This window comes from Mixophyes fleayi, chromosome 6, assembly GCF_038048845.1.
Source record: "Mixophyes fleayi isolate aMixFle1 chromosome 6, aMixFle1.hap1, whole genome shotgun sequence".
NCBI lineage: Eukaryota > Metazoa > Chordata > Amphibia > Anura > Limnodynastidae > Mixophyes > Mixophyes fleayi.
The window spans coordinates 190,462,619-190,478,753 of record NC_134407.1 but is presented as its reverse complement, the minus strand read 5'-3'; the positions used below and the strand labels follow the sequence as shown (position 1 = coordinate 190,478,753).

General features: G+C 39.4%; 1 protein-coding gene across 1 annotated transcript in view; it reads right to left on the bottom strand.

Moving 5' to 3' along the window:
• The window catches only part of LOC142094980 (protein-glutamine gamma-glutamyltransferase 5-like), a 34,550-nt gene that overhangs the window by 3,514 nt on the left and 14,901 nt on the right, over positions 1–16,135 (bottom strand). Inside the window, exons 7-11 of the mRNA XM_075177668.1 lie at positions 15,929–16,067; positions 11,314–11,417; positions 10,450–10,689; positions 10,023–10,313; positions 7,782–7,942 (exon numbers count right to left, since the gene is read on the bottom strand). Of these exons, the coding sequence (XP_075033769.1) occupies positions 7,782–7,942; positions 10,023–10,313; positions 10,450–10,689; positions 11,314–11,417; positions 15,929–16,067 (935 nt within the window). The remainder of the gene's footprint in view (positions 1–7,781; positions 7,943–10,022; positions 10,314–10,449; positions 10,690–11,313; positions 11,418–15,928; positions 16,068–16,135) is intronic.

Below are 16,135 nucleotides of genomic sequence, written 5' to 3'. Positions count from 1 at the left end.
TTGCTTTCCACATATGTGAGGGCATGACAGGGTCCATGAAACTCAAGCCAACAATAGCTAGCTGAGATAAACTCATGTTCCATTACCACTAGAGATTTTCAAGCTTTCCATTTCAAAATTCGATCAAAATTCACCAATTCAATTGACACGACCATGTTCATGGTACCAATCTTCAATGTTCAATGGATCTTGATTCAAAATTGTGGCTCTAATTTAGAGATTTGCCATGTTACAATTTGTATTTTAAAATATTTTTAATTTAAACAGCCTTAAACCTATCTGACCTTCCTGAATTTAGCCCCATTTTAAAAAATATAAAAAAAATTGTATCGATCTGCAGCCCAGTTTAAGTATCTCTAGTTGCCACAATAAAAGCCATATTTACATGCTGTTAAAGATTGGCCATTTAATTTGCAACTATTTAAGTTATTTGCATTGTCCCATATATAAATCTTAGCCTAATAGTTGCAGCAATTTATAGAGCTGAACCAATATTTGATATTGCAACATATTATTTCTCTAGGAACTAGAGATATCACTGTCATACAAATGCAATACTATTGTCCAGGGCAGTGAATTGACAGGGTGCATTTTAAAGCTACAGTACGACTTAGTAAAAGATGGCTGCGTAGCTCACCCTAACTCATAGCTGGAGCCCTGTGGCTGATACACACAGCCTCTTTCCTGTGGCTCTACTATCTCTGTAATTCAGAACCAGTACATTCATTTTTTTAACCAAATTAAAAAATGGCATTGGAAGGGTGTTTATGTGGTGCATCACAACAGATAGGTAGGTAACTTTAGTAACACCCCAAAAAGAAGGAGTTCAGAACCAATAGCTCAATATAATCACACCTTCATATATTTCTCCTATCTACTATATAAATGCCTAGTAGCGTGTGTGAAAAAAAAAAACCAAGCTGCAGTGCCACCTGCTGGGCAGAGTTATACACTGACCTATATATTTCTTGAATGAGAAGTGACAGTTGGGAGTGGTTGGTGGTTGCCGGGGGTGACAGTGGGGAGTTTTTAACACCTTAAGTAGCTTGATGAAGGATGTGGCGATAAAGATAAAGGATGAGGTGATGGAGAAAAATGATGAGGTGGTGACATGTGGACAAAACCACATTAAAAAAGGGCGCTTGCGTTGGGAAGTAACGCTCTTCCCCTGAGGAGGCCTGGGCTAGGCCCAAATGCATGACAAGAACCTTTTTAACACCTTAAGAAGCTTGATTTGACTAGAATGCATGAGTATCATGAACGGGTTAACTTGTAAAATATATAATGATATAGATTATTATCAACTATATCACTATTATCAATATATATATATATATATATATATATATATATATATATATATTATACTCCTTAGATCTTTACAATTGGGCACAAACATAGTAATGAAACAAGACTGGATATTAACATACAGACAAGGGAAAGATTTCTTGTGCAATGAAGGGCATTCCACAAAGTGGATGTAGCTTAAAAAAAAAGCTTGTAATCTGGAAAGCGAAGTGGTATAGATAGAGAATGATATAGGGTCTAGCACTAGCAGTATTACTCTAACTGATAGAGGAAGCAGAGAGGACATGGATCCATATAAACAAACACTAAAGAAGTGGTTTGATATATAGGATGAGAAGCATGATTGGACAATGTCTTGAAGGCCAAGGGAATGTATTGTTTGAATGAGAAGAGAGTGATCAACAGTAGTAAATGCAGCAGAGAGGTCCAGGAAGATTAGAAGTTGGTAATGGCTTATTAGAATTGACAGTGATAAAATAAATGACCACCTTAGTCAGTGCAGTCTTTGTGGAGTGTTGGCAATGAAAGACTGACTGAAGAGAGTCCAAGGTGTTGTGTGAAGTAAGAAAATGTGTAAGTTCAATGTAGGAGAGCCTTTCAAGAAGCTTGGAGGTGGATGGGAGTTGAGGGATGGGACAGTCATCTGCTAGAAAATTTGAGTCAGAATGAGTTGCTTTTAGAACAGGAGTAATTATAGCATGCTTTAATGATGATAGAAAGATACCAGTGGGGAGAGAGATTACAGATGTTAGTTAAGGACAGAATGAGCATAGGAGACAGCATAGGGTTGATTTGTGAGTGAACAGGGTCAAATGGACAGGTAGTAGAATGGGAGAAAAAGAGAGTAGATACTTCCACTTCTTTTGTGGAATGCAATGAAGAGAAGGTGCCAGAGGGTGCAGCAAAGAATTTAACAGGTTGTTGGATGAAGTGGATAACATTTCCTGTTTAATCTTGTCAATCTTGTACTTGAAGTAGGAAGCAATATCTTAGGCGGTTATAGTTGTCAGAAAGTTTGCGGTAGAGGGGTTTAGTAGAGATTTAAATGCATTAAATAGGCATTTAACATTAACTATATGTTAATGTAAAATGTTTAAAACAGTTGTAAGAAAAGTTCTCTTGTAAAAAAAAAATATTAATTTGCATAATTTTCTTGGTTGCATCCTACTGGGATAACCATGGCCCACAAGGAGCTTTCAAAACTTCTACGGGATCTCTTTGTTGAAAGATGTCAATCAGGAGAGGGGTATAAAGGAATTTCAAAGGCATTACATGTACCATGGAACACTGTGAAGACTATAATCAATAAGTGGAGAAAATGTGGCACAACAGGGGCATTGGCAAGATCAGGATGTCCCTCCAAAGTTTATGACAGTAGAAGGAGAAAACGCATCAGGGATGCTACCAATTAAAGGAGCTGCAGGAATTACTGGCAGGAACTGTTCACTCCCTGCATGTGACAACAATCTTCTATAACTTGCACATATTTGGGACATGGGGTAGGGGGATAAGATGGAAGCCATTTTTCACAAAAAAATGGACAACCAAGCCCTTCTAAATTTAACATTTTTTTTTAATGATCTAAAAACCATGTGAAAAAATTACTTTGGGCCTGATAAGACCATGGCAGACCTTTTAGTCTTAATTCTAAAACATATGTTTGGCACTAAAACACAACTCATCACCCAAAGATCAGCATGCCTAGTGTGAAGCATGGTGATGGCAGAAACATGTTTCTCTGCAGCTGGGACAGGGGCTATAGCATGGGTCATGGGTATAATGAATAGTCCCAAATATCAAAATATTTAGGCATGGAGCCTGCTGGTCTCTGTCAGAAAGCAGAAGTTAAAGAAGAATTTCACCTTCCACCATTCCTCTCCTCCCACTGAAGTTTTTCAAAGCTGACAGTCCTGGATAAATGTGTTGCATTGTTATCTGGAGGTAGACTAAACTATTGCAGTAATTGTGGTAACTGAACTCAGGCAGAATGGAAAGCAAAAACATGGGTACAATTGAATGCACGTCTGCAGTAAGAGAGCGAGACTACGGTGTATACATATTCCCGTCCATAAAAAAATCAAACTGAGAGAGTAACCGGATCATAAGATGTACAACTGGAGTTCCTGGACTAAGTGGAGGAATATCTTTTGCTTTTCACTCTTATTGATATATATCGCTAAACAACTGTGCTTTAGTGTTGGTATTGAGCGGGAATCAGAGGTCTTGGATTATTTGGGAACAATTCCCCAGAAGTATTTGGATGAACTTAAGAGTTTTTAAGAACCTGTGCTTTGTGCATGCTACTAATTAAATTTCACATTTTACTAATAACACAATCTACCTGGGAAAATATTGTCATACTAATTGAAGTTGTGCATGTTTTTAAATATTTTTAAACTAATGTATTTTATTGTATCACTTATTGTGCTTGAACCATTAAATAACTATGAAGTATATTTTGTGTGAGCCTATTATTTGAAGAGTTTCTAAACTGCCATTTTTTAGAGAAAGTATATATGACTTGTTAATGATATTTAATCTTAGCACTGCCTTTTTTTAGTTAATTAGTTGTCTTTGTGGGTTGTACACTGTCCTGAGCTCCAGGGAATTTGGTATATTATACTATTAGTACTCATTAGTTAATACCAAGATTCAATACTTTATATACACTTTATATTTCTTATATTAGAAATACACTTCAAATTTATTACATATTTTTTACATTTTTGCTTTCCTTTGGTGGCATATTACAATATGTCAATTTTAATTAAAGGCTTTATATAGAGGGAAAAAATCTTTTGATTGTTCTAACATTTACACGTTTAGTGCTATCCAACTAATTTTTCTAGAGACATAATTAGCTGGAGATACATATAATGTATACTACTTTAGTTCTAAAGGAGTGGAAAAATGAACATTTTATTTATAATTAATATTTGCTTTTTCCACATTGTTTATTCCTATTTTCTTTTTAACTATGGGAGACCATGATAAGATTGATGGATTTCCCCTTTTTGCCAGTAAGAAAAATATTCAGCATTGAAATCAGACCCGATAAAGTTGGGTATTCTGCCCTCTAGTGTTGGATTTCCTAAATGAGTTAATATACATGAGTGAAACCTATACATACCAACAACATATACTGCATTGTGGCATGTAAATAATGCATTAGTTAGAGAAATTTAAATCCAGGGGCCATAGTAATTGCGGTGGTAGTCAGTTTCACGATACTGACTACCCTGACACAGAACAGAACGACGTGAGGATTCCGAATGAACACTACACCGACCTGTGAAAAAAACTATTACCGGAATGCAGAAGACTTTACATCACGACTCCCTGTCTTGCAGGCTTGAGAAAAGCACGTCATCAGGAAACGCGACTTGCCTTAAAGCGGAGATGGACGGACCCGCCTGACATTTATGCAAAGTAAGTACTATTTTAGGGGTTAGGGCAGTGGTTCCCAAACTTTTGCAGTTTGCGGCACCCTTAGAGTCTCCAAATTTTTTCAAAGCACCCCTCCAAAATAATTATTGAGCAGTCCTGTTTTAGAAGTAGTTGGGTCAAAAAAATGTAATAAGTATTTAGGTCAGGACAGAAATACTTATTTAGTTGTATGCAAAAATGCCCCCTCTGCATCCAGACACTTTGCCCTCAGGCACTCTGCCCCCTCTGCATTCCGACACACTGCCCCCTCTGCATCCAGACACTGCCCTCTCTCACACTGCCCCCTCTGCCCTCTGTCACGCTGTCGCCCCTCCTCTGCCCTCTCTCATGATGTCCCCCTCCTCTGCCCTCTCTCACGATGACCCCCCTCCTCTGCACTCTCTCACGATGTCCCCAACTCCTCTGCCCTCTCTCACGATGTCCCCCCTCCTCTGCCCTCTCTCACGATGTCCCCCCTCCTCTGCCCTCTGTGTCCCCCTCCACTGCCCCTCTTACCCTGTGTCCCCCTCCACTGCCCCTCTCATGCTGTGTCCCCCTCCACTGCCCCTCTCATGCTGTGTCCCCCTCCACTGCCCCTCTCACGCTGTGTCCCCCTCCACTGCCCCTCTGTCTGCCCCTCTGTCACACTCATCTGCCCCTCTGTCTGCCCAGCTGTCACACTCATCTGCCCCTCTGTCTGCCCCGCTGTCTGCCCCGCTGTCACACTCATCTGCTCCTCTGTCTGCCCCGTTGTCACACTTCTCTGCCCCGCTGTCTGCCCCTCTGTCACACTCATCTGCCCCTCTGCCGGTCCCCCTCCTCTGCCCCGCTGTCACCCTCCTCTGCCTGCCCTGCTGTCTGCCCCTCTGTCACACTCCTCTGCCCCTCTGTCTGCCCCGCTGTCTGCCCCTCTGTCACACTCTGCCGCTGTCTGCCCCTCTGTCACACTCCTCTTCCCCTCTGTCTGCCCCGCTGTCACACTTCTCTGCCCCGCTGTCACACTCATCTGCCCCTCTGTCTGCCCCGCTGTCACACTCATCTGCCCCTCTGTCTGCCCCGCTGTCACACTTCTCTGCCCCTCTGTCTGCCCCGCTGTCTGCCCCTCTGTCACACTCATCTGCCCCTCTGTCTGCCCCGCTGTCACACTTCTCTGCCCCACTGTCTGCCCTGCTGTCTGCCCCTCTGTCACACTCATCTGCCCCTCTGTCTGCCCTGCTGTCACACTTCTCTGCCCCGCTGTCTGCCCTGCTGTCTGCCCCTCTGTCACACTCATCTGCCCCTCTATCTGCCCCGCTGTCTGCTTTTCTGTCTGCCTGCTGTCTGCCCCGCTGTGCCCCTCTGTCTGCCCCGCTGTGCCCCGCCGTCTGCCCCTCTGTGCCCCGCCGTCTGCCCCGCTGTCGCACTCCTCTGCCCCTCTGTCTGCACCGCTCCATCTCACTCCTCTGCCGTGAGCCAGCCATAGGAAAAAACAAAGAGCACATAAACTTACCAATCCGCGCGGCGCCGGGACCCAGCAGACTCCTCTCTCCCGCAGCTGTCACTGAATATCGATGTCAGTGACAGCTGCGGGAGAGAGGAGTCTGCTGGGTCCCGGCGCCGCGCGGATTGGTAAGTTTATGTGCTCTTTGTTTTTTCCTATGGCTGGCTCACGGCACTCCAGTGACAGCGCCGCGGCACCCCTGGGAGCCGCGGCGCACACTTTGGGAACCGCCAGGTTAGGGTCAAGATTAGGGTTAACCCTATCTCCTAACCCTAATATCCCTAACCCCTAAAAGAGCACTTATTTTACATAAATGACAGGCGGGTCCGTCCATCGCCGCTTTAAGTCAAGTCGCGTTTCCTGATGACGTCATTTTCTGAAGCCGGCAAGACAGGGAGTCGTGATGTGAAGTCTTCTGCATTCTGTTAAGTACCTTTTTTCACAGGTCGGCGTACTGTAATTGTACTGTGCTTAAGGCATTTTGTTATTTTAGCCTGGCTTTAGGAGAGATCCATAGAGATCTCCTATATTGACTGACAGGTGTTTTTATTTCAAGTTATTTTCCCTGTATGCAAGACAATCATTCTGATATTAAGTAAACTCCATATCCGAAAGTGTCAACTTTTAATACGTTTAATTGTCTGCAAATGTCCTGATTTTTGGGGAATGTCCTGACTGCTGGGAATGTTGGGGAGTATGTCCCAATGCTGCTCTGCCCAGCACAGACCAGAGGTGGGTGAGTGCTGCACGCACCTGTCACTGGTGAGTGTGGCAGTGCAAGGGCGTTTTTGCGGCAGGGAAGTTGTTTGGCTGGGATAGTACACCCCTACTCTGATACGACCATGCCCCATCTGACGAGAACATAGCCCTACTGCGAGGTGGCTTTACTGATTCCAAAAATTGTAATGTTGATAAATGGCTAACTATGCAAAGTCAGGGACACCATAAAGCACTAAATTATACAGACATAGACACGGGTAATAATATTATGTGGAATTTAAGATAAACAGTCATTTCTGAAAGAGAGATAAATATGTGCAATGCTATGGCCATTATGATTCTTCTGTCTGCCTGGGCAAACTCTTTGTGACTTTATTTGTAACAGTATTGTGTCTGCAAACCTGTATTTAACACATGACTTGATAGACAAATTAAATTCAACAGAGGGCATCAGAATTTAGGGATTTAGCACCCGATGGATAGGCACTTGAAAGCCTGGCTATTCGGGTATAACCACTGTATAACCAAGGGAATGCCAATAATGAGGCAGCTGCCTCAGGCAACACAATTTACAGGGCAACAGAGTCACTGAAAATAATTTAAAAGTCTAAAATTTTACCTTGTTGGTATATCTAATAATGCTTGAAAAGTACAATATCTGTCTTTTGAAATGCTCTCATATATACAAATACTTGTGGTAGTTTTTATAAATAATCATAAGGGCACCATTTCATTTCCTGCCACAAGCTGCAGATTGGCTAGACACACACCCGTGTGGAGAACCTAACATGTAAACAGTAGGCACGACATCATGATCTTGTGGGCCCACAGTTATCCTAATACTCACTTGTATATCTACACCAGGGACTTCAAATATGATGTTTTTTGATACAAATTTAAGTTTCTTGCTTTGCAGATCTGTAGCTAGTGCAGTTACTCTGATGTTATTCCCTGATCGTACAAATCTCTGGTAATGGTACGGTTGAATCTGGAAACTTGTCTCCATATCTAGAGTAAAGGGAAAACAAATTAAAATCACTGATAACTATAAACTGCATATAATGCTGCTATTAGTATACTTATAAAGAAGTGCTCATGTCAATTTATCATTAACGGCAGTTTGTTTTACATTGCCAAATGAAAATGTATTGTAGGTCACATTTGGGTGTAAATAAACTGTCTAGGTGACTTTTATGACACGTTAACATTTGTACTGTATTGTATTTGTAGCTGTCACCCATACCAATATTATACAGTGTTTATCTTTGCCTGAGTCCTTAGTAGACAGAAGTTTGACAGCTCAGATTTTGGTCAGAGAGCACCCCTGCTGTTCAGCAGAATATACTTCTATGGATGTTAAAACACTCTAATGCTAGAACACTCTGGTTTAGCAGAATAGAAAATAATGGAAATACTTTGTGGTAATTAAGACATACTCTGACTTTTTACACCAGATTTACACTATAAAGTGTATTAATCAGTTCTGGGTAAATGAAAACTGTGACTGGACTGGAAGCTGTGGGCAAATGCTAGGAGAGACATGGGTGTGTCGGTGTGGTAATAGATGATTAGCAGAATCATCTTAGATTTTATTTAAACATTTTAACTGTCAAATTGTCTCTTTGTTTTTAAAAGACAAAACTTCAGGATATTATGTGTCTTAAATAAATCTAAGACATAGAGACGAAACATCTACAAAAACAGTGCTTTAGGTATACAAATAAATTCAATGTAATATATATACACTTTTGTTCGAAATCATAAATATATAATAATGAAATAATCAGTTGGTGGAAAACATATGCCTAAAATATTATATTTCTGACCACCAATACTTTGTAAACAAAATATAGATCAACTCAAAAACTTAAAAAAACTAAAATATCAATATATTTGTTATGATACAGTAACAATACAAATAACTAAAATAAAGCAAATATGCAGAAAGAAGCTATAAAACCAAATGGGATTGATATTAAATTGGTTAGCCATTAGAATTCTTTCACAGCTATTGAGTATTTAATCTCCTGCTATGACAGCTACAGACATAGTTCTTACTGGCGTTATTTTATTTATATTACTTTTTTAGCGTTATCCATTAAGTAGATACTTTTTAAGTCTATCACATTGGACTTGAATGACTATATAGGAACTGAATGCAAGACTTTCCTATAAACAATACATCCAGTTTCAACTAAATTAAACCAATAAATCCCAAATATTAGAAAGAACATTGTAAAAATGTTATGTTTATAACTCGTCTCCTGTTACAGCAAATGTTGTTTCCACGTAGTGGTTGGATATCCTTTTAATATTGTCCCTGATTGTCCATTTGTCAGCTGGATTTTTCAGTGTGGATCCTTGCCTGCAGTATCTTAATGCTGATTGAGAATCACACCTGATTAATTGCAATAGCGCAGAATCAGTCAGTGCTATGATGCTGGAGGAAGGATTAGAGATCCGCAGTCAGACTTGCCTGTGCTTACAATCAGGGACAACATGAAGAGCTAATAGCCATAGCCATTAGACGGAACTAATATATGATGTAACATGAGAACAGTTAGAGACAAGTCAGTTTTAGTGGAGAATGATCCTAATAGTAATAGAGATTTACTATTACAATTTTGTTTAAACTGGTCTTATCCTTGAACCCATCACATGAGAGAGCAGGACCAGAGCGAAACGAAATAAATATTTTGGATAATGTAATATGTACCATGTGGCTTGTAGTCATTGTAACTTATAAGGTCTCCTGTATTTCAGTACTATCTCAACTGTTTTCTTTTAAGGTTTGCTAGCAACTACCAATAGGGCATTCAGTTAAATGGATTATGATAAGTAGATCTAATTGTCCTGTATTAAATAAAGCCATATCTAATAGTCAATTTAGTCACTGTAATTTGGGCACTCTATTATTTTGGGATAAATACATTTTGTTAAAGTCTCTGCAAGTCCTATAACAGACCCTATCAATGTTAAAAATGCAGAAAAATAAGCTTCAGAAAACTTCTTTCCATATGTATTAGTAACTAGCTATAGAAATATAGATGAACGTTTTACCAGAAACTCAGATATAACATTCTCTTACCTCTATTCGCACCTGCCTCCATCTCCAAATTGTCAGTCCAGAATTGACCCAATGGCTTTCCATTATACATCATCTCTTGAGCACTGACACTTATGGAAAACCTCTTGGCATCATAGCTTCTGTTACGAATCCGGTATATGAGAAAGATTGTCTGTCCGATCATTGGGGACTCCGCTAACTTTAAGGACACTTCAAAGTCCAGCGCCACAACAGAGTCTCTTTCTCTAAACGGCTTCTTAATCTTCATCTTAGATACAGCTTTGTCATACACAGCCCTCTCCTGAGCAGATCCTACAAATTAGAATCTGGATTATATGGGAAGTTACAGATAGTTTGGCAAAATAAAAAGTTCAGGTCCAAAAATAGGTATATAAATGTCTATCATAAAAATGATAATTCAATGTATACCATTAATAATGTTAATTACCTTCTGCATACTTGTACTGGTCTGTTATATCTTCTCTAGTATTGCCGCCAACAGACTTTGTGCTGATTAGTTTGCCTATAGAAAGTGTGTCGGTTTCCACTTTCTCAGTTCCACCTTCTCCGAGAACCCAGTGAACAATATCACCATTAACCTCTGCATACACAAAAGCAACGTCATAATCCACATCTACATCTCCTTCTTTGACCGCTTTCACAGGTGCTGGACCACAGCAATATGTCCCTGTAATAAAACAGCATAATGCATTCAAGCACAAGATGTATTAATGCCACCAGTGCAATATCTGCTTGACCAGGACCCCCAACCTACAAGCGCTTAAATTGACTTATATTTAGTGGTTAACCACAAAACTCTGTGCTCTCCCCTACGTGCCTGGCTAAAACGGACAATCTCCACATTGCCCCTATCGATACCCATACACGTGTATAATCTGTATTACCAATATATAATGTGATATTATGTTTTAACATGTGCCTGTGATGTTTTATGTCCAATTATTCTTATGTTCGAGACATTTATGTGCAGATTTTTCTGTAAGGGCTATTTTTAAACTTCTGACTATTGCTTCTATTTTGACACAAACTGCAGAATACCAACATATCTATAAAACATTTTGGTCTGTAGGGTCATTCTTCTTTTTCTATATTTATAACTTTTGTTTTAGAGGGAGGGATTACCTCTAAACACCTATATTGCAGCACCCGTCCTTCTTCCACATCCCACTGTGACAGCGCAGAAATAGTGACACTCTCTATACAACAAGATGTACTTATATGTAGGCGTAATACATAGTTTGAGTTGTCAGGAAGTATTCTGACACCCACTTTCCATGACATATAGACATACCTCCGCTGAGCTCCTGAGGGGTGGCATCCAGGACCTGCCAGCCGTCATACCCTGGACGGAGATCTTTGCGTGTCATCCAGCATTCATTCCAGACATGAAAATTCCTAAGAGTGTTAAGATAACAGTATAAATCAAGACAGAAAAACCCAATAAATTGCATAACTTATGCAAATAAAGGAGAGTTTACTAAAGTGTTTTGCACTCTAACAATGAATTAAGCAAAGGGCCCACACTACCCAACCCCATGCTGATGAGCGTAACAATATTTGGTGTTACTGGACAGCTGCAATATTACTTTTGGTCACTTTTTGGTTTTGAAGACATCTACATTCTGTAATACCCTGCACATGAACATTTCTGGACAAAATAACTTCTCCTTTTTTATAGATTCCTTAAAAACCCTATTTAGCGTGGGTTGGTAGATCAAATTCTTTTATTTTTATTATTGAGTTCATTTTTTTAGGGACAGGGACCTTATTGACCTGTTGTCCATTACATATGGATGCTATAAACTTCTTAACTTGCTGCCTCTGGGGTTCGTACCAGATTGCACCAACCACCAAAGTTATCGAAGGTTGGGAAGAGCTCCTCCTCTTTTGATTGGCTGCTCAATAGTGCTTTAGGTCCAATAACTCATGTATTTATTGTTCTGCCTACTCAACAAACACCTACACAATATATGTGGAGTATATAATATGAGTAACAGATTTTAAAGAATACAACTTATGCATCCATGTTCTCCTGCTCAAAAACCACCTGCATATTACACAAGTGTGTAAAATGTTATCATTTTAATTTACCCAGGCAATGAAACATTTTTTTATGGTAAAATAAATATCATAGTTGTTGAGATTCTTTTGACAATATCTTATTTGCAACACTAAATTGTCCATCTTAAAACTCCTTTTTATCAAGTCAGATAAGTAGCAAAGTGGATATAGTTTTAAATTCTTTTAACAATTTTTTTTTTAATTAAGACATTAAATTGGCTTATAAATGTCTTTTTTTTCAGCTATTTCTTAATACATTTAAATCTAATTTTGGCATAAAACTGTCTGTCTTATAACCATTTGTTTTAACTCAAATAAATAGTGCAGTAGATATGGCTGACATTAATTTAATATAATTTATACCAAAATTATTACCCCTTCTTTTTCATTCAAATACCACAATAAACGTAATTGAAATTCAGTTCATATAATCAATATATTCAGTGTAATACAGTTTTAATTTATTTAACTAAATTCTAATGAGTAAAACAACAATATAAATATAAATATAAACCACAAGAGCTGAAAACAAGACAGAGAGTGTATGAGAGAGCTCTGGGGGCAGAGAAAAATATCTAAACAGGCAGTTCCTTAATAATATAATTAATTCCTCTAGGATATGCTGTGTTAAGTGGTGAATCTGTAAATATAGACTGTCAATAGAATGTTAAATGATTTATTTCTCTCGCTCAATTATAATGTTAGAGATTCGGTTAAGTATGTTTAGATGTTTTAGACAAAAGTCTGGTAGTCAGAGAAGTGATGCAGCCTCAGTGAAAACTCTGTGTATAAATTTTAAACCACGAAATTTGCACTTGCACATAGCTGCACTTCCAGTCTAAAATGACCTGATAATACCATATTGGCACACTATAGAAATTAATCTGAAAGTATCTAATGCTATGAAAAGGATCACACCTGGTTTAAAGAGGAAAGAGGTAGGAGGTTATTAAAGACTTCTTAAGGAACACCTGAACACTGTAACTGAATTTTAATGAAGTTGATTATGCATGAAAACATTAGGCATTTTTAATAGAGTTGTATATTGCAGCTAGAAGTAAACTATACATAAATATGATATGATTGCTACCTGTGTATGAAATGATTGGCTCTCCACTGCAGCATCAGACAAGAGCGTGGGTTTCATATGCAAATTATATTATGTATAATAATGGATTATTAGTCTAAAATCATTTATTGCCCTCTGTCCATTCTGTATGTTTGTGAAGAGTCATCACACTGACCCGGCATTCATCTTCTAGGATACACAACAATGGCTGCTCTTCCCTGGTTTGTTATTCAACTGGTTGACACAAAGGGCCTCACTTAGAGTCAGACGCAAAGTCCGTTTTAGGCGCATCAAAGAAAAAAACACTATCACGCATGTGCAGCAAACACCATATCCGCCTGCATCTTTGACGCAATTAACACTTGCGACAGCTTGTGAAAGGGCGGTACGCGGAATTGTGAAAGTGTGACCCCGTAAGTATCCGTAAGTAAATCCTGGACACAGTAAGGTGTAGACGCAACACACGTCAAAAAGGGCTAAAAATGTGCAGCAGAAATTAGGTGATGCAAGTAGTTAGCTAGCTGCAGGAACTGCTCGAAGCTCGTTAGGGTATTAAGAGTGGGACGCAACTGGGGTTGCATGCCACTCGTAACACCGTACCAAGCAGCACACTCCCACTCTTGCACATCTTAGACGCCCACTGCATCCGACTCTAAATGAGGTCCAAAATGTACAAAGTGGCATCCAAAATATCCTCTGAGCATGAGGTAGTGGCAAAGTCACATTAATTGTAAGAACATAGTGCAGAAGGTTCAATAAACAGAAACTAATCATATAGTCTACCAGCTTGTCACTTCATTGATCCAAATATCCTTCAATAATCAGGAAGGAAGTTTTCTCACAGTAACTATCTGGATTTTCTATTTTGTTTATAATCTAATGTTTCTGTTCAGATTTTCAATGGGGGAGAAAGACTTAGTTTACTCTTACAATGGGACAGAAAATAAAGTATGTCTGTATTTGGATCTAGATGATGAGATTGTACAGCAGTATATGTAGATATTGGTTGCAGCGATATCTAAGCATACACAATGATAAAAGCATCCAAGGATGAGTAGTTCAATCAAAAGAATGTGTTCTATTTTCATAAGTGTTGCCAACAAGAGCAGGTATTTAAATATTTAAACAATGACTTGTAGGTATTCCCTGTGTCAGATTACCGCAGAATAATTCATATTAAATAGTTGGCGCTATGTCAAACCGACACACAAGTGCTAAGTAGATAGTAATGTCTTTATGGACATAGCTTTATAACAGTAAAATAATTTAGAGAGTAGAAATGGCAAGTGGCAAATGGCACCCATCCGTACGACACTCTTCTGCCTTCCAGACAGTAACCTCTCACCCCTCTCAACTCACTCCCCCTCACCTCTAGCTGACCATCACCTAACGCACACCTGGCTGACTCTACCCTCCCTAACCGAGCCCTTAGCACCTTCATCAGACTTGCTAGGTGGTATTCGCTTCATCTGCAGCCTGCTTCCCACCTCATACTGCATGGTCACCCACTGCAGCTTAGCCCCCACTCCTCCCTCAATAAATTAAGCCTACTTAGCTCTCTACCTCCTATGCTCAGCCATGTGTACAAGAATGGGCGCTACTGGAACTCCCTCCACCAACCTCTGCCTAAGTAAAATATGTCTCACACAACACAATTTGTAGCGCCTTATAAATAAACGATGATGATGATAAGTAGCAGAAGGGAACTGAGTACCCCATTGTTAGCAGTGTGTAAAAAAGTCACTGCCTCCCACAAAATCAAAATAATTTTTAAAAATGAAAATATAAAAAACAACAGAAAAATGTGAGGTTAGTGCTATACTCTCTGCAGCAGGTTTGGAGTTAAGTGTTTCTCTAACACAGGAGACGGTGATAGACTGGTTTGTAGACATGCGCTAAGTTGATTGGTTGATTCATACACAGTGATGTCATAGTAGCTGAAATGACTGCATTCTCAGCTTGTTGACCCGGATAAGATCCCAATAGGAAACTACTGTTATAAAAATGTGAAAGTAGATTCAGTTCTCTGTGACGGCGTGTGGAAGCAATACTTTTCTATTTAGCAAGTTGCATTGGAATGCAGCTTAACACTGAACAACATACTTTACATTCATGGATTATATCTAAAATGTTTAATTTTGGGGTTTAATGGTCCTTAAAAATTTAGGATTAGGATGGCTGTCATTCAGGGGCAACTGACGACATACGTTCCATCTAATTCCACTGTGGACTCTCAAAGGATTAATACATTTCCTTCTTTTCCCCTCCATGAAGCTGAAGAGTTATTTAAATTGAGACTGCTACTCATCCTTGCACCTGTTGTATTTTGTGCATTTTAGTAGAAAATGAGTCTCATCCTGGAAAAGCTCTCAGCTTACAACACTGGCACTGTCTGTAGTTACCAACTTTATACTTCTTTCTGGGTCGACTTTCAGCCCGCAGGCACTTGTCAGCAGAAGTTCAGAGTCTGTTTACGTTTTGCTGGGGATTTTTTCTCTACGTTCTTTGCCAGAATGTAGTCTTTCATATTGACTTGTAAATTATACCTTTCCTTAACTTTTTATGTAGCTATCTGAATCTGTTGTATGTTGCCCCCTTACTTATTTTGGTGCATTAAAACTTAGATGCGCACAGCACTGCCCTATTAGAAATGCTAGGCAGTGTCATAGATATTGAGACTAATGACATCTAATAGCATAGGTTTGTAATAGATGACCTTGTGGTTATCCACATTGCACATGTTTGCATGCAAAAGTACCCAAACAGCCTCTCTCACCAGACACTGTCTCCTTCTGCCGTCTTCAGCTTCTTCCCAGAATCATCATAGTACTCATCAATGGTCATACTAAAGTTTGTATCGTGGGCAGATTCAAAGTTTGTTACTACACGGGTAGGAATTCCCAGGAATCTCATCACTGTACAGACAAAAACAAAGAGGTTAAATCAAGGGGGTAAGCAACTATGTAGTCACATAGTTAGGGAG